The 23,665-nt window shown below is 36.1% G+C and overlaps 1 protein-coding gene across 1 annotated transcript; it reads right to left on the bottom strand.

The window, feature by feature from the left end:
* Positions 1–8,342: 8,342 nt before the first annotated feature.
* Positions 8,343–10,923, bottom strand: LOC116104941 (tropinone reductase homolog). The gene is made up of 4 exons (XM_031391366.1): positions 9,318–10,923; positions 8,991–9,207; positions 8,786–8,898; positions 8,343–8,519 (listed from the first exon to the last, which is right to left on the bottom strand). Exons 2-4 carry the CDS (start codon positions 9,136–9,138, stop codon positions 8,343–8,345), a joined length of 438 nt encoding a protein of 145 aa, XP_031247226.1. The 5' UTR covers positions 9,139–9,207; positions 9,318–10,923.
* Between the last annotated feature and the right edge of the window lie 12,742 nt (positions 10,924–23,665).

Raw genomic sequence — 23,665 nt, 5'->3', positions numbered from 1 at the left:
CTTTGACAATAATCAAATTCTTGAGATTGAACATTTGCAGTTGGAGATATCAACTAAAGTGGATGTTTAAAAGTAAAAACAACAGTCAAGACAACCCCTTTGAACAGAAGTTGGGCAGCATGTCTTCCACATGTCAAGGCTTATGTAAGGTTTGTTGTCTCGTGTAAAGCAGTAGGATGGCAAATGCTGTTGAGAAGGGAAGGTCAATGATATCTGGCCATTCATTGACAAATATATTTTATTAGTTGTATATTTGTTTAGTTGCCTTTTATAGACTACCATTCATTGACAAATGTATTGTATAAGTTGTATATTTGTTTAGTTGTCTTTTATACTTAGACTACCTAGAATAGATTAGCATGATTGTAGGATATATTTGTTTAGTTGCCTTTTATACTTAGACTACCTAGAATAGATTAGCATGATTGTAGGAAATCTCTTGTATAAAGCTACGTCTCCTAATTCAATAAAATTATTCAAAGGCAAATATTATTTTCCTTCTTTACATGGTATCAGAGCAGGGAATGTTACCCTAGCTCTCTGCCTCTAACCCCTTTCTTTTTGCCTTCTTTTTATTGCTGTTTCTCATTATCATGACAGAACAGCAACCTTCAAATGGAGGCAAGCTTGATGCTGCCAATCCATATTTTCTTCATCATTTCGATCATCCAGGAATGGTGCTTGTTTCCAAGCCCCTCAATGGGGATAATTATTCGACATGGTGTAGAGCCATGACGATTTCTTTAAACGCCAAATCCAAGTTAGGTTTCATAGACGAGACCACCACAATGTCGTCTGCCACAGCCAAACTAGACGACTATGCTTCGTGGATAAAATGCAACGATATGATCTTCTTTTGGATTCTCAATTCACTCACACAGGACCTTGCAGACAGTGTTAGTTTTTCGACCACCGCCCAGGAGGTATGGGAAGACCTTCAAGATCGTTTTTCTTAAAGCAATGCTCCCTCGTATTTTTTAGATTGAAGGGACATTGTTTGTCTTGCTCAAGATCAGATGACTGTTGCAGCTTATTACACAAGGCTAAAAAAATTATGGGATGAACTAGGATCCTATAATGACACCGTTTGCTCTTCTGGGGCAGACCATAAAAGACGCAGATTGATGCAATTTCTCATGGGACTCAATGAGTCCTATAGTGCAATCCAAGGGCAAATTCTATTGATGAATCCATTACCTGATGTTGCCAAGACTTACTCTTCCATTGTACAAGAGGAGAAGCAGCGAAGCCCGGGGGCTGCATGTGAGAAGACGAAGAACTCAGCCATGGTTGTTCGAAGGGCTAAACCGATGGCTCTGGCTGTTTGACATGGACAAGGTTCTTCTTCTTGTTCCAACCCATCTAATTGAAAACCTTTGCATTGCTCTTATTGTGACCGTGACCATCATGTGCGAGAAACATGTTGAAAGCTGAATGGGTACCCACCAGAACACCCTAAACATGCATCAAATAGGTCTAATCAAGGAAACACTCATTTCAAGCGCAACCATAGCCATCAATCTTTAGTCAACAATGTCAAGGAAAGTCCAATAATGCAAGAAGTGCAGTCAGTGACAAATGGGCTCTTTGATTTGCAAATCCAGCAAATCTTATCTATCATGTAGGGTAAAGGGACAACACAATCCGCCAATCCTAAAGCTAATGCTGCTTCCTCAGGTTTGTTAAAACATTGTTGCACCTCCATCAATTAATTATAGACAGTGGTGCCACAAACCACATTACTTCATCTCCAACTTTGCTTGTCAATAGCAGTAAGAACACTTTTTTGCCACCAGTTTCTATGTTAAGTGGAGAACAGGCTCTGATTACATCCATTGGGAATTTACCTTTGAATTCTGCTGTTACTTTAAAAAATGTGCTTGGTGTGCCATCTTTTAAGGTGGATTTAATGTCTGTGAGTCGAGTTACCAGAGATCTCAATTGTTCATAATCTTTTTTCCTCATTGGTGTATTTTGCAGGACCTGATGACGAGGACGATGATTGGTTTGGGTGAACAATGAGACGGACTTTATTACTTGGTTGCGTTAGCGCCAGAGAAGCCAAAACCTCAAACTCCATCCACAGCAGCCACTTCTTGCCGTTCACCCAGTTCTCAGGTCACCTCCTCCACCGCTTTGTGGCATCGTCGATTATGGCATTTGTCTTCCTCTAGATTAGATTTTATGGCAAAACATTTGTTAAATTTTCCTTTTCAGTCTAATAATGCTTGTGATGTTTGTGCACTTGCAAAACAAAGTCGACTTCCGTTTTCTATTAGTTCAATGTTATCTATTAGACCTTTTGAATTAATTTATTGTGACATTTGGGGCCCTTACAAAATTGCCTCTCTTTCTGGTGCGAAATATTTTTTGACTGTTGTGGATGATTATTCTAGATTCACATGGGTATTTTTTATGCATCACAAAAGTGAAACACAACATTTACTTGTCAATTTTTTCTCATTTGTCCAAACACAATTCCATGTTTCTATAGCCAACATTCAGGTTGATAATGGTGGAGAATTCTTCTCTATGTGGGAATTTTTTAAACAAAAAGGGACCACTTACCAACATTCTTGTGTCTATACTCCTTAACAAAATGGGGTTGTAGAGCACAAGCAACGCCATATTCTTGAGTCCGCTAAGCTTTTTGTTTTCAAGCCCACCTTTCTTTACATTTTTGGGCAAAATGTGTTTCTACTTCTGTTCATATAATCAATCGTTTGCCCACACCACTCCTTTCTCGCCAAACACCTTTTGAACGACTTTATGGTAAGCTTCCTTCTTATTCCCATATTTGAGTTTTTGGGTGCCTTGCCTATGCTACTGATGTGCACGTCCCCCATAAATTCGCTCCTCGAGCCAAACGATGTATTTTTCTTGGCTATCTAGTTGGTCAGAAAGCTTACAAGCTCTATGACCTTGCCACCCACCAACTGTTCACTAGCCGTGATGTTGTTTTTCATGAAACTATTTTTTCTTATGAATCCATTCCATCCACTTCCTCAAATTCAACCCTTGTGATTCCTTTTTTTGCATCTGATCCTTCCCCACCAGTCCAACAACCCTCACCACCGAAACCAGTTTCTCTTGCCCAACAACCCTCACCATCAAATGTAGCTTCTCCTTAGCCATCACCTACTTGTCCTCCTCCCGAACCCATTTTACGCTGCTCTCAAAGACCTCATCACCCTCCCACGACTTTACGTGATTTTTTGTGCAACCAAGTAACATCTCCCAACCATTTGCCGCCTTTGTCATCAAGTCCACAAAAAGGTTCGCGATATCCCATTTGTAATTTTGTCTCTTATCATCGTTACTCACCACAACATTGCTCTTTTACTGCTGCTGTTAGTCAAGATATTGAGCCTACATCTTATACCAAAGCAGCTTTTCATTCACATTGGTAAGAAGCAATGCAATTTGAACTTGCTACTTTAGAAGCTAACCACACTTGGTCCTTCACTTCTTTTCCTCCTGGTAAGAAGCCTATTGGTTGTCATTAGGTTTATAAAATCAAACGGCAATCAGATGGTACTGTTGAGCTTTTCAAAGCTCGTTTGGTTGCAAAAGGTTACACATAGCTAGAAGGTATAGATTACCATGACACTTTTTCTCCCACTGCTAAAATGATTACTATTCGTTGTTTATTGGCTTTAGTAGCTGCCCAGAATTGGTCTCTTCACCAACTTGATGTCAACAACGCTTTTTTTCATGGCGATCTTCATGAAGAAATTTATATGTCTCTACCTCCTGGTCTTCAGCAGCAGGGGGAGAATCTAGTATGTCGCCTTCACAAGTCGTTATATGGCTTAAAGCAAGCTTCCTGACAATGGTTTGCCAAGTTCTCTACGGTTATCCAAGCTGCTGGCATTGTTCAATCCAAAGTAGATTACTCGTTATTCACATGTCGAAAAGGCAAATCTTTTACAGCTTTGTTGATATATGTTGACGACATTCTTATTACGGTTAATGATGTCAATGCCATATTAGCTCTCATGCAATTCCTACATAGTCATTTTCGGATTAAAGATTTGGGTGATTTGAAATATTTTCTGGGCATCGAAGTTTCTCGGTCAAAGAAAGGTATTTCCATCTCACAACAAAAATATACTTTGGAAATTTTAAAAGATGGAGGATTTTTGGGTGCTAAACCTGTGAACTTTCCCATAGAACAAAACATAAAGCTCTCGGATTTAGGTGAATTGCTTAAAGATCTATCTCAGTATAAGCGACTTGTTGGATGCCTAATTTATTGGACTATTACCTGGTCGGATATCACCTATTCGGTCCATGTGTTAAGTAGATTCATGCATGCACCACAGAGACCACACATGGAAGCTGCCTTGCGTGTATTGCGTTATTTGAAAAGCAGTCCAAGACAAGGTTTGTTTTTCCCTTCTCAGAATGATTTATCTTTGCGAGCTTTTTTTGATTCAAATTGGGCTGGTTGTCCAATATCTCATAGATCCACTACGGGTTATTGTGTTTTTCTGGGATCTTTTTCTCTTATTTCCTAGCGGACAAAGAGATAGAAAGCCGTATCTCTCTCCTCAACGGAGGCGAATATAGAATGGCTTTTAGTGCATGGTTCAAGTTGCTTGAACTTTTAGCATTAGTTTGAATGACATATTGTATTTAGTCGTTGAATTATGAGTTTTGAAACTCATGACTTTAGAAAAATGATGGCAAGAATTGCATATTAAATTGTTGCAATAGTGTAGTATTGACGATAGTAAAAGATGAGTGATTATATTATAATATTACAATATGCCACCATAAATTCTCAAGCTTGTATGCTTGAAATTAGAAATATCATTCAAAGAATGGCTTGGCCAAATGAGTATATTGTTGTTTCTTTTTTTGAGATTAGTTATAAATAATATGTAATAAGTGATTTTATTGTATAAAGAATAGAAAAGCATTCCCAAGTATAAATATCAAAGAAACATCAAAGAAATAGAAGTTTAGTTTATATATTAAATACATGACTATTTAAGAAATTGATTGGAATGAGTATAGTTTTCATTCCTTACTATATATTATAAGCTATAGAATTGTGCTAGAAGATCTTGAGAATATGTTATATTGGCCAAAAGTTTAGTTAAGAATGTTAGAAAGAAACTAGAATTTAGCCAAATTATATATGTTGTGCCATATGTTATATTGGATTTATAATGATTAACATGACAATATAGATTAATGTATAGAATGTAGCCAAAAGAAAAGAAGAAAGAAGGGCATGTATAACAATGTTGATGGTCACGTTAAGAGAGTGAAAATTTATGGCATTAAGATTTGTATTTAGAAAGTTGTACAAGGCATGTTTGTTACATTAGAAAATATTAAAGAGTAGAATTTATAAGAGTTAATGTACTTGTGCACGTGTACATTTTACATAACATGATAGAATTGAAGAATTACATAATTATGTAGAAATTATAGAATCCTATACGTACACATGACGATGCATAGAATTCAGAAATAAAGAATAAAATAGAAAATGTTTAATTTAAGCGTGTTAATAGAATTGGGCTTTCCAGAAAAGTATAGAAATAAAAGCCTTAGAATTAATAGAATACATGCCAGAGTCAGACACGTATTTTGAGATCATGCATAGGTAGCATATAAATGCATGACATAGTATAGCATATATCTCAGAAATTTTATAATTATTGGAAATGTCTAGCTAGTTATTTTGCAGATTTACAGAGCATGTTTTCAAAGGGCTATTGCGATTGGGAACCTGTGAGCATTTGCTGCATTAGCTAGTGGCGACAGAGATGCAGAAGTTTTCCACATGCACACCGCCATCAATGAGCAGCCTCAGAATAGAAAACAGAACTGTACAGTCTACTAGAAGTGCATGTGGATGAGTACTGTATCCAAAAATAATTTCAGAATATGCTCACATGGCCAAGGTTCCAAATCCATGCCTCAGCCTAGTCCGATCAGCAAACCAAAACAGAATACAGATAGAATTTTAGAAAGAAAGAAAATAGAATAAGAAATAAAATACAGAAATAATTTCAGAAAGAAAGAAAAATAGAACAAGAAATAGAAAACAAAAAGAATTTTGGAAAGAAAGGAAAAGAATTAGAAAAGAATTTTCAGAAAGAATACAAACATGATCATTTGTATATGCATCAGACATTTTATGTGCATTGCATTTTATGCATTTATGCATAGATTAAACATTTTATTTTATTATTGCGTGTCTAACTAGTCAAGAAAAGAAAATAGAAGCCCGTGAGAATAAAGAAGAAAAGAAAATAGAAGCCCGCGAGAATAGAGAAGAAAAGAAAATAGAAACCCGTGAGAATAGAGAAGAAAAGAAAATAGAAGCCCATGAGAATAGAGAAGAAAAAAAAATAGAAACCCACGAGAATAGAAAAGAAATTAGAGATATACAAGAAAAGGACAGAAATTAGATACATACTAGAAAGAACATAAAGTATAAACATGACAAATAGTAAGGAAACTTAGCGATTTGTTGACTAGAGAAAGAAACAGAAAGTTATAATCTAGTAAAGAAGAGAAATAAAATGATAAAGAATAGCACAACACTAGAGGGATTTAGAAAGATTTGAGGAAAATAGAAGACTGCTAAGTAGTACGCCTGAGAATAAAGAGAGAAAGCAAGCAGAAATTTAGAAACAGTACATCGAAAACGGGGACAGCAGAGTAAGAGCATAGTTAGATTTGGTTTACTTACTGAGCATTTATAGCTCACCCCGTTGCTTTCTTTATTTTGCAGGTATTAGATTATAGTGGTCGGGAGACGTGAAGCTAGCAAGAGGATTACACACACTGTCTCAGTGAAGAATTTTAATGTGGATTGATATATGTGAGAAATAGTCATTGTGTAAGGTTGTGAATTATCCTGGCTACGTTCATTATTTATTGAAAGATTTGAGAATATTGCATTTGAAGCCAACATTGTTATATTGTGATAATACAACTGCCTTATATATAGCTGCCAATCCTGTTTTCCATGAAAGAACTAGACATATAGAGATGGATTGCCATTTTATTTGTGACAAAATACAAGATGATTCAGTTGTAAGAGCATCTCTAAATGACTCTTTATATGACCCAAACTCTTTATTATAAAGAGTCTATCCATAAAAACAATAGTCCAACATACTTTTTATCTTTAAAATATAAATTAGAGAGTGAGTTTGACTCTCCACATTCAGAGAGTCAAATTTTACTCTCTATCCTAATTTTAATTAATAAACTACAAGTTTTTATGCATTTTATTTATTAATTCTCTCTCCCATTAAGTCTCTTTCTTAAAAATAAAGAGTATCTTCATTAAATTTGAAAAGTCTATTAGATTTGAATAAAAATTATGTTCTTTATATTTAAAAATTAATGAATATGCTCTTTATTTATATGAAATATGCTTTTCAAAATGAAGAGTACTATTGGAGATGCTCTAACCAAACATATTGCCTCAACAAATCAACTTACGAATGTGTTCACCAAGCCATTGGGAAAGGAAGTTTTCTCAACTATGATAGGCAAGTTGGGAGTTCTTGACATTCACTCTTCAACTTGAGGAGGAGTGTTGAGAAGGGAAGGTCAATGATATCTGGTCATTCATTAACAAATATATTGTATTAGTTGTTTATTTGTTTAGTTGCCTTTTACAGACTACCATTCATTGACAAATATATTGTATCAGTTGTATATTTGTTTAGTTGTTTTTTATACTTAAGACTACCTAGAATAGATTAGCATGATCTTAGGAAATCTCTTGTATAAAGCTACGTCTCCTAATTCAATAAAATTATTCAAAGGCAAATATTATTTTCCTTCTTTAGAAATGCGTTGCTTGGGGTGACTCATATCCACCCCAGTTTAAATGGGCTAATTTCACAAAATATTTACAGGGTTTTGGACTATTATCAAGTATCAACCACACCTTGATTGATCTCCAAATGACTTTAATTGTTTTTTTTTTTAAATTCTATTAAGTTTTAGTTCAATTAAATACTTGTGATTTTAAATTAAGTTTAAAAAGAATTTATAAAATTGATAGATAAAAAGTGTTACCCAAACTCATTCTGAACCTAATGGATATGAAGTTGTCATAGACGGCTATATGTTTTTGTTTCATCTGTATATGGTGTTCGTTTTGAAATAACAGAAACGAAATTTTTATTCCGGAAAATTGATTTTCATTCTAGACACAAAGATGTAAACTTTAGAGCATGATGACATTATCAACAACTAAAAGACAGCAACAGTTGTCTGTGTAAAATAGAGAATTCATTAGACAGCATCAGCCATAGCAAAAGCCTTGATTAAAAAGATCTTTTTGATCTTGAGTTGGTCTAGAACCCGTTGACAGTGTATCCTCCATCAACGCAATAAACCTGCCCGGTGACATATGAAGCCGCTGGGAGGCATAAGAATGCTACCACTGATGAAACCTCATTAGGCTCTCCGGCACGGGTAATAGGAGTGCGGGATATTAGCTGAGTTACATTTTTCTTTGATTGGGGATCTTCCTGGAAAACCGAATATTAACAATTAAGAGTCATTTCTTTTTACTACAAAAGATTTATGAAAAATGACAATTATGTGGCACTATTGACATAATGGGGTATTTTTGTTTTCTAATTTTCTGTCCTATTGAAATGTTTCTTTGAATTGCATCCCAGTTAATAAGGTGTGCTATCTGCAGCAAAAACAGTGGGGGGAGTTTTCAAATATGAAATGAGAAATTTTAACAAATAATTCACATAAAACAATAAAGAAGGGCATAGATTTGTACTTCCAGAGCAACGATTAGTGGGGTTCTGATAATCCATGGCGCAACTGCATTCACACGAATATCGTCCTTTGCCCACTCACACGCCAAGTTCTTTGTCACTTGATTCATTGCTCCTGAAGTGCAAATGATGAGTAGATTTACTTGTAACTTGTTTCTAATATTGTCGCTTTCTCGCGGAAACAGAATTTAAAAGATTGAACTTTACCTTTAGTCGCTCCATAAATAGAACATCGAGGTAGAGCTATTAGGCCTGCTACAGAGGAAACAAAGACAATTCTCCCTTTTCCAGATGCTTTTAATAGGGGATGTACAAGTTGAGATAGATGATAAGCTGACTCAAAATTGGTAATCATTAAAGTTGAGAAATCCTCGGCAGTGAAATCCGTGCTTTCTTTAGCTATAGTTGTTCCAGCATTGTTCACCTAAGTAAAATAAAATTTGTTATGGGAATATTAAGGAAAGTGATACAAAAGGAAGTCAACACATTAAAGAAAATCAGAAACGGAAATCTGCATGAATGATTTGCAATTACTGTAGAATATTTGCTGTCATACGTTTTCTGTTTTTGAAATATTGTAACTGATGTATATCCTAGGAATTTACTGCTGTAAGATCACAGACTTGTATATATTACTCTGTAAAGTTTCAATATAATATAAGGTGAAAGCTTCCATTTTAATATCCTTGCAGTGTTTCTATATGGTATCAGAGCAAACCAGACTCTAACGAGATTCCGATCCAAAACGCCATCATGTCTTCCCCAATCCCAACTCCAAATGCTCAACTCTTCTCTACCACAGAAAATCCACTTGTTGTTTTCAATATCACTGCTTAAATTAATGAGAAACTTACACCCTCAACCTTCCCCCAATGGCGTGCTCAATTTGAAGCACTCCTCATTGGCTACGACCTCATGGATTATGTTGATGGCACTTCACAGTGTCCATCGTCCGATGGCACCCCTTCATCTTCCAACCAAAAAACGCACTGGACTAGACAAGATAAACTAATCCTAAGTGCAATCCTTGCTTCGACATCCACTACCATAACTCCTCTCATTGCTACGACAAAAACCTCCCATGAGGCATGGAAGAAATTGACAACATTGTATGCAAATCGTTCTCGCACAAGGGCAATGCAACTCAAGGAAGAAATTACCTTGATCCAGCGAGGGAATCGCTCGATTCCAGACTATCTCCATGCAGTGAAAGCACTTGCTGATGAAATCGCCATCATCGATCACCCCATCTCGGATGATGATCTCACTCTCTACGTTTTGAACGGATTGGGTCCCGATTTCAGAGATATTGCTGCTCCAATTAGGGCAAGAGAGAAATCTCTTGCATTTGAGGAGTTACATGACCTCCTCGTCAGTCACGAAAACTACCTCCACAGGATGGAGGTGACGGCACAGCAGCTCCTTGCTACTGCGAATTTCACGGCCAGGCGAAACAACCATTCTGGTTCGCACCAGTCGAAGGGTTCTCACAAGGCCTATGGACCTTCTCGTCAACAGGGCTCAGCCCGTGATTCAAATGCTCAGCAGAAGGACCAGCGTCGATCTAACAATTGGGGCCGGTCTAATAACAGGCGTTTTCAGCCCAAATGTCAGTTTTGTGACCAACTAGGTCACATAGCAAAGTCTTGCCCACAGCTGCAGTCAAATGATCTGATGGCAAATTGCACCGCCACAACCAATGCATCTGACAATAAATGGCTTATGGATTCAGCAGCTTCCCATAATATTACTAGTGACCCTACAAATTTGACAAATCATTCTGAATATTGTGGAACTGACGAAGTTATTCTTGGTGATGGTACAGGTTTGGTAGTCTCACACGTTGGTTCATTAGCCTTACACTCACCTACAAAGACATTTTACCTTCGTGATACACTTTGTGTTCCCAATCTTCACAAAAACTTAATTTCTGTGCATCACTTCACTAAACAAAATAATGTTTTTGTTGAATTTCACCCATTTTATTTTATTGTGAAGGATCAAACAACGGGAGTGATTCTACTAAAAGGTGCATGTGAAAATGGCGTCTACAAGTTTCCGAACTCACTGGTGGCTTCTTCATCCAAGATTGTTGCAAATGTGCATGAACGAACTTCAATTGATGGATGGCACAAGAGACTTGGACATCCATCACTTAAAATCGTTCAAAATCTTGTCAATTCTTTTTCCCTTCCGCTTACCACAAAAAAAAATTCATCTCTATGTACTTCGTGTTCTTTGAATAAAGCACATCAACAACCCTTTGGTTTCACTAGTTTTCAAAGCTTTGCACCTCTTGATATTATTTATACGGATGTTTGGGGACCCGCTCACTACACCGGTCTTGATGGCTCTAGATATTACTTAATTCTTGTAGACCACTATACGAAGTATATGTGGTACTATCCTATGGCAACCAAATCGGGTGTTTCTACAATTTTTCCTCAATTTAAAAATCTTGTTGAAACACGGTTCAAGTCCAAAATCAAGAGTCTATACTCTGACAATGGTGGTGAATTTTTGACTTTAAAAAAATATCTTTCACTTCATGGCATAAATCATTACACCACTGCTCCATATACACCTCAACAAAATGGTGTATCGGAGCGTCGTCATCGTCATCTTGTGGAAACCGGACTCACTCTTCTTCATGATGCATCTCTACCTCTCTCATTTTGGCCTCATGCTTTTCAAACCGCCACATATCTCATAAATCGTCAACCCACTCCTCTTTTGCAAAACAAATCTCCCTTTGAGGCTCTTTTTGGACAAAAGCCCAACTACCTAAAGCTAAGAAAATTTGGAAGTGTGTGTTTTCCATTGACAAGGCCTTATAACACCCACAAATTACAGCCCAAATCCATACCATGTATTTTTCTTGGCTACTCTCAAAATCAAAATGCATATAAATGCATGGACCCCACATCCAACAAAATTTACATCTCACGACATGTAACTTTTGATGAAATGTCAAGCCTAAAATCATTACTCAGCCCACAAACCAAACAAAGCCCACTGCACACTTCCTTCTCTCATTTTCCTTCTTCGCAAGGTTTGACTCATTTTTTTCTTCCAACTGTGCGATCTTCTCCAGTGCACACGGAGTCTCCATTGTCTTCATCACCGCCACCAGTGCTCTCGGAAACTGCAGCCGTCGTCATCGCATCATCTTCAGGTAACACTTCTTCTTCTTCCTCTCAAGAGTTCACACACTCACAAGTTGACCTAGGCTTTCCAAATCCGAGTTCTCAACTTACGAATTCGGGTTTCAACTCGGTTTCCACAAACCCATCTCCATTAATTCATCATGAACCATCCCAAATCACTGAACCTAGGTCATCCAACAATCCCGAAACCCCACCAATTCGAACCCACGTGTTTTTACTATTGGTATCAGAGCAAACCAGACTCTAACGAGATTCCGATCCAAAACGCCATCATGTCTTCCCCAATCCAACTCCAAATGCTCAACTCTTCTTCTACACGAAAAATCCCATTGTTGTTTCAATATCACTGCTAAATTAATGAGAAACTTACACCCTCAACCTTCCCCCCCTAATGGCGGCTACCTGATCCACTGAGAGTTTATTCTTTATACAAACTATGATTCTTTGAAGCATTTAAATTCTCAAAGTAAACTGAATGCACGACATTCTCGTTCGATGGACTATCTGTAGCAATTCGAATTCGTTATTAGACATAAGTCAGGGACTGGAAATAAGGTGGCTGACGCCTTAAGCAAGAGACCACACTTGTTACATATGTTTTCAGCTAATGTTGCAGGGTTCGATAGTCTAAAAACAGAGTATGCCAATGATGAAGACTTCGGCAAGGTATGGAGTGATCTCTCCACTCATGAGCGCGCATATGGTAATGATTATATGTTGCACGATATTTTCTTATTTTACAAATCATGGCTATGCGTTTCGCGTGGTTCTTTTCGGGAGTTTCTAATTATGGAACTCCACGGCGGGGGCTTAGCTGGGCATTTCAGTCATGATAAAACTTTTGCTATTGTTGCTTATTGGTTCTATTGGCCTTGGATGTGGAGAGACGTGCATACAATGGTTGATCGATGTCGAATTTGCCAATTAAATAAAGGAACCAAGCAACAAGCGGGGCTCTATACGCCACTTCCCATTCCAGACAAACCATGGCAGCATATTAGTATGGACTTTGTTCTTGGTTCGCCAAGAACTCTTCGACAACATGATTCAATTATGGTGGTGGTCGATCGCTTTTCCAAGATGTCCCATTTTATTCCATGTCACAAAACTTATGATGCATCAAAAGTTGCTGCAATATTTCTGCAGGAAATCATCCATTTGCATGTATCCCGGTTTCGATTGTGTCTGATAGGGACGTCAAATTTGTAAGTTATTTTTGGAAGACATTGTGGACAAAAAGGGAACAAAACATATGTTTTCTAGTGCATTCCATCACCAAACTGACGGCCAAACTGAGGTAACCAGTAGAAGTTTGGGAAATTTATTACCCTGCCTCGTCACGGATCATGTGACCAGCTGGGATATAGTGCTTCTACATGCCAAATTTGCCTTCAATAATTTTGTTAACAGGTCAACAAGCTGCACTCCATTCAAAGTGGTTTATGGGTTCCGACCTAGCACTCCACTTGATGTTAATTCATTACCATTGCCACACAGACCAAGTGAGGCTGCACTAGATTTTTCTAGCTATATGCGAGATGTCCATGATGAATGCAAACGGTATTAAGGAAAGTGATACAAAAGGAAGTCAACACATTAAAGAAAATCAGAAACGGAAATCTGCATGAATGATTTGCAATTACTGTAGAATATTTGCTGTCATACGTTTTCTGTTTTTGAAATATTGTAACTGATGTATATCCTAGGAATTTACTGCTGTAAGATCACAGACTTGTATATATTACTTTGTAAAGTTTCAATATAATATAAGGTGAAAGCTTCCATTTTAATATCCTTGCAGTGTTTCTATAAACGGCACCTTACCTTCCATACAAATTCTTATGCAGCTTCAGCAAATGCACAACACAAGGATCGGCAATTTAATGAAGGGGATATGGTTCTTGTTCGTTTAAGGCCGGAGAGTTTCCCTCCGGGAAGTTTTACCAAGCTTCATGCACACTGAGCAAGTTCTTTTAGAGTAACCAAGAAGTTGGGCACTAATGCATATGTTATGGACTTACCCTCTGATTTTGGTATTAACCCCGTTTTTAACATAGAAGACCTTACGGAGTTCAAGGGTGATGTCGATGAAATTTCCGCAATACCTATTCCAGAGGTAACACCAGTTCTATAAGTTCCAGAAACTACAGCACCGCGAGACGAGATTGCTGCCATTCTTGACCATCAATTTGTTACAAATCGTTGGGGCGGATATTACAAGTTCTTAGTGCAGTGGAAAAATCATCCAAATTCGGACTCTGTTTGGTTGCAAGCTTCACAAATCAAGCGTTTACATCCACACCTATTTGTTGCTTACACTCGTCAAAACTTGCCAGAGTCAAGTTCTTCAGGAGAGCCGACAATTGATGCAAATCAGGAGAAGGATACCCGATAATTCCGTAAACAATGGAGCTGTTATGATATGTAGAGGATTTTTAGGAAGCTTACGTATTTGTTGCAATTCTGTTTTTTTGTTCTGTTTATTTCTTTCCGAGTTTATTGCTTTCCTATTTACTTCTTCCTAGTTTATTGCTTTCCTAGTTGGAGTTGGAGATTGTAATATTGGTTTGTTATTTAAGGAAGAATGGAAAATAATGAAGGCAGTTTTGGCCATTCAACGAATTTGAATTTTCTTTGGAGTGATTCCATTGTCACAGAGAGATTCTGTATTTGCCCTGCTGCTGGTGTTGACATGAGGTTAATCCAGGAGTCTTGGCACCATATTCGTGCTATGGAATCGAACGATCAAGGAATTCAAGATGATTCCTCAAAGCTTTCGGTACTGCAGTTTTGGTGGGGTTTCATTTCCTGATGTTGTAGACTTTACTGCTAAAGGGCGTGGTTACAATTCATCTATTGATAATTAAAAAGTGGTAGTGATTTTTAATCTACGGATGAGTAATTTAGTTCGTGGTTATGTTTATAATCTCAAGACAAATTTATGGAAACAACTTGAAAATGTTCACTTCCCTTACAGGAACTCGAAACAACTTGGAAATATTTTCTTCCCTAACGAGTACTTACCCTATGAAAGAGGAACAAAACTTGTGCATGGAGCTCCACATTGGGTAACGTTGAGCATAAATGGAGTTGGGGTTAATAAAATAATTTACTTTGATTTAGTAGAGGAGAAGTTCAAGGAGATTCAATCTCCTCCTCCTTCTGCAGGTACTTTTAGGACTTCACTAAGTATTTTTGGGGAATGCCTTTGTGAAAATCGACTTGGAATGGAGGAAAGTATTAGTGTATATACACCAGAGATTGGATTATGAAGGAATATGGAGTGAAGGAATCATGGATTAAGTTGATGAAGTTGTCGTTGGGTTCGAGCAGGCACGTAGCCACATAATGGGTTGTGGGTTCAATTGAACCCACTTGATTTTTCAAAAATTTCAAAAAAGTAGTAATATTGTATGAATTTTATAATTTTAACCTCACTTAACTTTATGTTGACCCCACAAAATGAATTATTAATTAATACTTATTAAACTTTTCTCTTTTTTTCATTTTCTTTCATATTATACTTTTCCTTTGGTTGGATATTCAAGAAAGGTTACTCCTTTGCATTACAACTTACAAGGTAAGATGGTGCTCATTTTATTTTTATTTTTTTACTTAAAATTCTTTTCTTTTAGCTTTCTTAATTGATGAAAATATCATGAATGGTGGGTTTTTGTTGAGTTTAATAAATGGGTTTGAAATAATTTCTAGATTTTGATGTGGGTTTTGATTTAATCTTATTTATGTTGATGTATGGGTTAATTAATTATTGTTTTAAGTCGGGTTTGATAAATTTTGGTTAGTTATTGAGTTAATTTTGAATATGGTTTAAAGAATTGATGAAACCCTAAGTGGCAGAGATTTGGGGATTTGGTTTAATTTTGATATATTGGTTAATTGCTTAATATTTAGAGTTAGATTTGATGAGTTTTCAACTTTTCATGGGTTTATGAGTTGAATTTTATTGGGTTAGTAGAAATTGTTTTAAAAACCTAAGTTAAGAGTTGAATTTTGATAAATTTGTGTTGTTTTTTTAATTGTAATTGCAAATAAATTATATTTCTAATAATAAAAATTCTTTTATTTTTTTAGTTATAAACAAGTTTTTTATCAAAAGAAAGTTTTCTAATAGGGAACCATCAATTGAACAAAACATAAGAAGTCAACGATAGTGTTCATAATCAGCTTATAAAATCTAGTTCAAGACAAACCATCAATTTTAATTGTCTTATTACATACATTGAGAGAGAGATATTTGATGAAATTGTCAATGAAGCAATTATGCAACGTTTTCAAAATATAAAAAAATCATCGAGGACAATTATAGAATTGATAATTTGGTATATATAACTTTTAAAAGTATATTTTTATGCTCATTACTTTAGTATATATTTTATTGTAAATTTATCTACCTTGATGTTTTGAACCCACTAACTCAGAATCCTGACTACGTCCCTGGGTTCGAGGTTTTGTAATTTAGATGACATAATGCCATTGAGTGTTTCAAAGAATGGTGATGAAGTGTTACTGCTCATAGCTGGGAGGCATATGGTTTCATTCAACCCTAGAACAGGAGAAGTTAAGAAAGTTTTGTTCTACCAAGGAGAACTTAAGGAAGTCTTGTTCTATGGTGGTGATGTAGTAGCTTATTATGAGGAGAGTCTTGTTTCACCAAATCGTTTTAGTATGGTGAGTAATATTAATTTATTAGTTTAATATTATGTTCTTGCTTAATTATTTGTATGAAAGAAAGAAAAAAATATCTAGAGTTTCATGTGATTATTTTTATGCATTTTGTGTAGACGAGTTTGAAGAATAATGGAGATGCTTGTTGAGTTTTTCTTTCATCTTTCCTTGTTTAATGTAATCATAAATTCTGTAATATTCCTTATTATTCATTACTGAAAAATAATTCCTTACATAACAAGACATTTATTTGCACCCCAACATCAAATAAAATAGTTGTATAAAATAATTTCACCTTCCCCAACATTTAAAAAAGATACTCTATGTGCCCGGCCACGGCAACATGGTGTAACAAAGTCATAGTCATAGTCATATACTACTTTAAGTATAATTTATCAAATTAATTGCACATCGATGATACGTTAGTTGAGATTCTCAATGTTTAAAGCTAAATATTGATTACATACTTATAATTGACTAAATCAATTAATGTTCTCTAATTAATTTTGTTCTAGCCATTCCCCCCCTTGAATAAAGACAAAGCTATATGTGAGAATTGCAGGCCAAGTGACAAGAAATAGTGTTAACCCATGTGGATATCTGATATTACTTAGCTTCAAATAAAATTGATAATATTCTTTAGATGAGGTTGAAAAGAGAGATACATTGTAATAAAAAAGATTTTCTTTCTTCTTTTTTCTCTTTTTTCCCACCCTTTTCGTATGAAATTAAGGTGGGACTGGTCAATCTTTTTCCAATTCATACAATACAATAAAATTCAACTGAAGTCTCTTCTCTTTAACAAGCCTAATGATATTTTTATTAATTTTGTAATACAATAACAAAAATAGAAATCAAAACTCTTTATTTTTAGATCTCATTATTATCCTTAATCTTTCTTTTTGTCTCTCCCTTAATTTCTCCAATAATAAATAATAATAATAAACTCATATATATGATACAAACAACAAGTCTAAGTTGGAGTACTCTTCTCTCTTTTGTTTTCTTTCTTATCTAAAACATCAAATAGAACCCTAATATAAATGATATGGTCACTCCAATATTTTATGTACACTTATTCATTCATTTTGTATCACATGGAATATAAAAATCTGTATATAAATTTATAATCCTAACATTATTCTTAGCATCATATATGTTAGTGTTTTTGTCATCTTATGATCCATTGTGCACACACTTCTAAAGGTAACCACCTTCACAAGTGTGAGCACCCTTACCTATGAGTGTTCACATCATTTCTGGCAGATATCTTTCTTCAAATCACACCTCATGTATTTGTTTGTCTTCTAGACAGAATTATTCCTTGATTTATTCTCTGACTTATTATTTACACTTGTCTCCTGCTTATTTGTGAATAAGAAAATGAATATTTCTCTTGTCTGTGGTCCCAAAATGTCTTGTGCAAAAAGAAAGACATAAAAGTTAAAGTTTAACTTTTTCGTCCTCCATCCTTTAACGTGTTGATCCTTTATATTCTCCCATTTTATATTGTTTGACAAGAAACCACACTACATTGTTCTGCCTCTCTGAATATTCTCTGAGGTTCTTGTTTTTGTTAAGGTTTCTATGCTTTGGTAGACTTTAAATTACCCTTATCACTTACCCTTGTGTGAGATCTTAGGTTGTTGTTTTTCCCTTGTGAGGAGAGCTTGAGTGTAAGCTACTGTCTTGTCTTCATTGTTGAACCCTAAGAGGAACTCTTCTTCAACATTACTATGGTTGTGCACGTGAAGCTTGCTGTGATGGCTTGAAGTTCAACCGAAGAAGATTGAATTGCTGTGTAGTAGAAAACAGGGAGTGTTTTACTATTGTGGATATCTTACTTTGTATTTGAACTCATAAGTATTTCATAGTGAATTGCTTCCTCTGGACGTGGTCCCATGGATGTAGGCTTGATGCCGAACCATGTAAAAATGAGCGTGTTCTTTACTTATTTTTATGTATGTTTTAATTCAGTTATTCCTAACTCATTTGCATTAAATTGAACAAGTAACCCATTAAGCATAAGTTTTAATCACTTGGTAACCCCTTTAAAACTTTCAATTGGTATCAGAACGGGTTCTGAAAAATTATTTCAGTTGGTCCTTGCTTGTTTGTAAACTCCTTTCTTGTGTCTGGTTGAACAGGTCAGTTCGTTTTTGTTCTACGTGATCACATCTTTTTGTGTGACCATAGTTTCTGTTTTGTCACTATGAGTTTCTTTGTTGAAGGTGGATCTACTCATAGACCACCATTGTTGGAGGGAACTAGTTTTTTCTTCTAGAGACCTAGGATGAAAGCCTTCTTAAAATCCATTAATGAAAGGGCTTGGAATGCTTTTGTCGTTGGTTGGAAAGAACCACAAGTTGTAGGAGAAGACGGTAGTAGTAGGGGAAAGCCCCTTGATCAATGGACTAAAGCTGAGTTGGATGAGTCCAATTTCAACTCTAAAGCTTTTCATGCACTCTTTAACGCTGTAAGTATTGACCAAATGAAAAACTTAGCCAACTGTGAAACAGCTAAAGATGCATGGGACAGGCTCCAAGTTAAGAATGAAGGAACAAACACTGTCAAAAAGACCAGCTTAGGAGATTGATTACTGATTATGAAAATCTTTTTATGCATGATGATGAGTCTATCACTAATTTTCATGGTAGATTATGTGATATCACGAATGAATGCTTTGCCTTGGATAAAATATATACTGATGCTGAACTTGTCAGGAAAGTTTTGTGCTCTCTACCTATGAAGTTCATGTTCAAAGCAACTTCTATCGAAGAATGCCGAAATCTGGACGAGAAGCAGTTGGATGAACTCATTGGATCACTTCAGACGTTTGAACTCAACCTGAAACGATAGGAGAAGAAACCGGGAAAGGGTCTCACTCTAAAACATGAGGTAACATCTGAACTTTCCATGTGTGTTGTCTCTAATGAAGGTGAGGAAGATGAGTGTGCCCTACTTACAAAGAATTTTGCTAAATTCTTGAAAAAGAATATGAGAAAACTTGGTTGAACAAAAAGGGTAAACAACCTTTTGTGAAGAAGCCTTCTGACCAAGTTGGTCAAGGTGCCTTCTCAAAACTATTTTCAAGAGATAATGAGAAGAAAAGCAAAGGCATCAGGTGTTATGAATGTGAACGATATGGACACATTCAGTCAGAGTGTGCGAACACTCTAAAGAAAAAAGGAAAAGTCATGGCTGCCACACTAAGTGAAAGTGATGACAGTGAGAGTGGAGGTGATGACGTTAATAAGGATGAGAATTTCCTTGCTTTTACTGCTAAACAAAAGGACAGTAGAAGCGTATCCTCGGATGACTCAAGTGATGTTTATAAGGAGCAGCAAGAGACCTATGATAAGATGTATGAGTCATAGGTGAAAGCCATCAAAAAGATCAAATCCCTTGAATTTGAAAGCTACACCTTAACAGAAGATAAAAAAGTATTGAATGATAAATTGACAGTTGTGTTTATTGATTTAGCTAACAAGGAACTTCTGTTAAATCAAGCTATAAATGAAGTAACGGAGGCCAAAGCAATTGTTGAAAGATTGAATGTAAGTTCTTTTAAACTTGATGAAGTCTTGGCCAAGGGAAGTCATTTGGTGACAAAACTGGTTTGGGTTTTTCCCCTGGAGCAAGCTCTTCCTAACCTGGCGTGACCACCTTCATTAAGGCTAGCACTTCGAAACCAGTTGTGACCACCACTGTCAACACAGTCTCATACCAGAATGTTCTCACTGCACCTCTTGTTTTTGTCATCTTATGATCCATTGTGCACACACTTTTAAAGGTAACCACCTTCACAAGTGTGAGCACCCTTACCTATGAGTGTTCACATCGTTTCTGGCAGATATTTTTCTTCAAATCACACCTCACGTATTTGTTTGTCTTCTGGGCAGAATTATTCCTTTATTGATTTTCTGACTTAATATTTACACTTGTCTTCTGTTTATTTGCTGAATAAGAAAAATGAATATTTCTCTTGTCTGTGGTCCCAAAATGTCTTGTGAAAAAAAGAAAGACATAAAAGTTAAAGTTTAACTTTTTTTTCCCCCATCCTTTAACGTGTTGATCCTTTATATTCTCTTGTTTTATATTGTTTTACAAGAAACCACACTACATTGTTCTGCCTCTTTGAATATTCTCTGAGGTTCTTGTTTTTGTTAAGGTTTCTTCTATGCTTTGGTAGACTTTAAATTACCCTCATCACTTATCCTTGTGTGAGATCTTAGGTTGTTGTTTTTCCCTTGTGAGGAGAGCTTGAGTGTAAGCTACTATCCTGTCTTCATTGTTGAACCTTGAGAGTAACTCTTCTTCAACATTACTATGGTTGTGCACGTGAAGCTTGCTGTGATGGCTTGAAGTTCAACCGAAGAAGATTGAATCGCTGTGCAGAAAACACGGAGTCTTTTACTACTGTGGATATCTTACTTTGTATTTGAACTCATAAGTATTTCATAGTGAATTGCTTCCTCTGGATGTGGTCCCATGGATGTAGGCTTGATGACGAACCATGTAAAAATGAGTGTGTTCTTTACTTATTTTTATGTATGTTTTAATTCAGCTATTTCCGACTCATTTGCATTAAATTGAACAAGTAACCCATTCAGCATAAGTTTTAATCACTTGGTAACCCCTTTAAAACTTTCAATTGGTATCAGAACGGGTTCTGAAAAATTATTTCAATTGGTCATTGCTTGTTTGTAAACTTCTTTCTCGTGTCTGGTTGAACAGGTCAGTTCGTTTTTGTTCTGTGTGATCACATCTTTTTGTGTGACCATATTTTCTGTTTTGTCACTATGAGTTTCTTTGTTGAAGTTGGATCTACTCATAGACCACCATTGTTGGAAGGAACTAGTTTTTCCTTCTGGAGACCTAGGATGAAAGCCTTCTTAAACTCCATTGATGAAAGGGCTTGGAATGCTTTTGTCGTTGGTTGGAAAGAACCACAAGTTGTAGGAGAAAAAGGTAGTAGTAGGGGAAAGTCCCTTGATCAATGGACTAAAGTTGAGTTGGATGAGTCCAATTTCAACTCTAAAGCTCGTCATGCACTCTTTAACGATGTAAGTATTGACCAAATGAAAAACATAGCCAACTATGAAACAGCTAAAGATGCATGGGACAGACTCCAAGTTAAGAATGAAGGAACAAACACTGTCAAAAAGACCTGCTTATAAAAATAGAAAAACACACTATACGTTTAAATTAAAGTCAGTCGAACTATTTTATTTGGTCTTTATTTGTGGTTATACAATTTATATCTAGCTATTGAAGCTTTCGAACATTCCCATTATCTGTTTGTTTTTTTTTTAACTGTTATAGAGAGAGCCGAGAGTGATTTCCTAACCTAAGAACTAGTAGTAAGCTTGATCCCTTGCCCTTTTTAAATAGGAAGTCTTGTTGATGTCTGATACTGCAAATTTCCTGCAGTTGAATATGGAAAAAAAGGTAGTTCTACCAGAGGGAAAGTTCACTCGCTGAGTCTCTTTGCGTACATGGTGAATAACCAAATTCCAATTGAAATGAAATCTTTAGGATAAATCAATGCAATTTAGGAGGAATCAATGAAAGGACATCAATTCAAATCCTGGATTTTCGAATTGAGAGAGATCAAGAATTCTCACTATTTCTTAGATTCATGGACCCAATTCAATTCAGTGGGATCTTTAGGGTTTAGGGTTTAGGGTTTAGGGTTTAGGGTATGAAAATCTTTTTATGCATGATGATGAGTCTATCACTAATTTTCATGGTAGATTATGTGATATCACGAATGAATGCTTTGCCTTGGATAAAATATATATTGATGCTGAACTTGTCAGGAAAGTTTTGTGCTCTCTACCTATGAAGTTCATGTCCAAAGCAACTTCTATCGAAGAATGCCGAAATCTGGATGAGATGCAGTTGGATGAACTCATTGGATCACTTCAGACGTTCGAACTCAACCTGAAACGATAGGAGAAGAAACCAGGAAAGGGTCTCACTCTAAAACATGAGGTAACATCTGAACTTTCTGTGTGTGTTGTCTCTAGTGAAGGTGAGGAAGATGAGTGTGCGCTACTTACAAAGAATTTTGCTAAATTCTTGAAAAAGAATATGAGAAAACCCAGGTTGAACAAAAAGGGTATACAACCTTTTGGGAAGAAGCCTTCTGACCAAGTTGGTCAAGGTGCATTCTCAAAACGATTTTCAAGAGATAATGAGAAGAAAAGCAAAGGCATCAGGTGTTATGAATGTGAACGATACGGACACATTCAGTCAAAGTGTGCGAACACTCTAAAGAAAAAAGGAAAAGTCATGGCTGTCACACTAAGTGAAAGTGATGACAGTGAGAGTGGAGGTGATGACATTAATAAGGATGAGAATTTCCTAGCTTTTACTGCTAACCAAGAGGACAGTAGAAGCGTATCCTCAGATGACTCAAGTGATGTTTATAAGGAGCAGCAAGAGGCCTATGATAAGATGTATGAGTCATGGGTGAAAGCCATCAAAAAGATCAAATCCCTTGAATTTGAAAATTGCACCTTAACAAAAGATAAAAAAGTGTTGAATGATAAATTGACAGCTGTGTTTATTGATTTAGCTAACAAGGAACTTCTATTAAATCAAGCTATAAATGAAGTAACGGAGGCCAAAGCAATTATTGAAAGATTGAATGTAAGTTCTTTTAAACTTGATGATGTCTTGGCCAAGGGAAGTCATTTGGTGACAAAACTTGTTTGGGTTTTTCCCCTGGAATAAGCTCTTCCTAACCTGGCGTGACCACCTTCATTAAGGCTAGCACTTCGAAACCAGTTGTGACCACCACTGTCCACACAGTCTCATACCGGAATGTTCTCGCTGCACCTCTGTCATCTTTTGATCCATTGTGCACACACTTCTAAAGTTAACCACCTTCACAAGTGTGAACACCCTTACCTATGAGTGTTCACATCGTTTCTGGCAGATATTTTTCTTCAAATCACACCTCACGTATTTGTTTGTCTTCTGGGCAGAATTATTCCTTAATTGATTTTCTGACTTATTATT

This window comes from Pistacia vera, unplaced genomic scaffold, assembly GCF_008641045.1.
Source record: "Pistacia vera cultivar Batoury unplaced genomic scaffold, PisVer_v2 Contig489, whole genome shotgun sequence".
Classification (NCBI taxonomy): Eukaryota; Viridiplantae; Streptophyta; class Magnoliopsida; order Sapindales; family Anacardiaceae; genus Pistacia; species Pistacia vera.
This window is presented reverse-complemented; position numbering and strand designations above follow the sequence as displayed.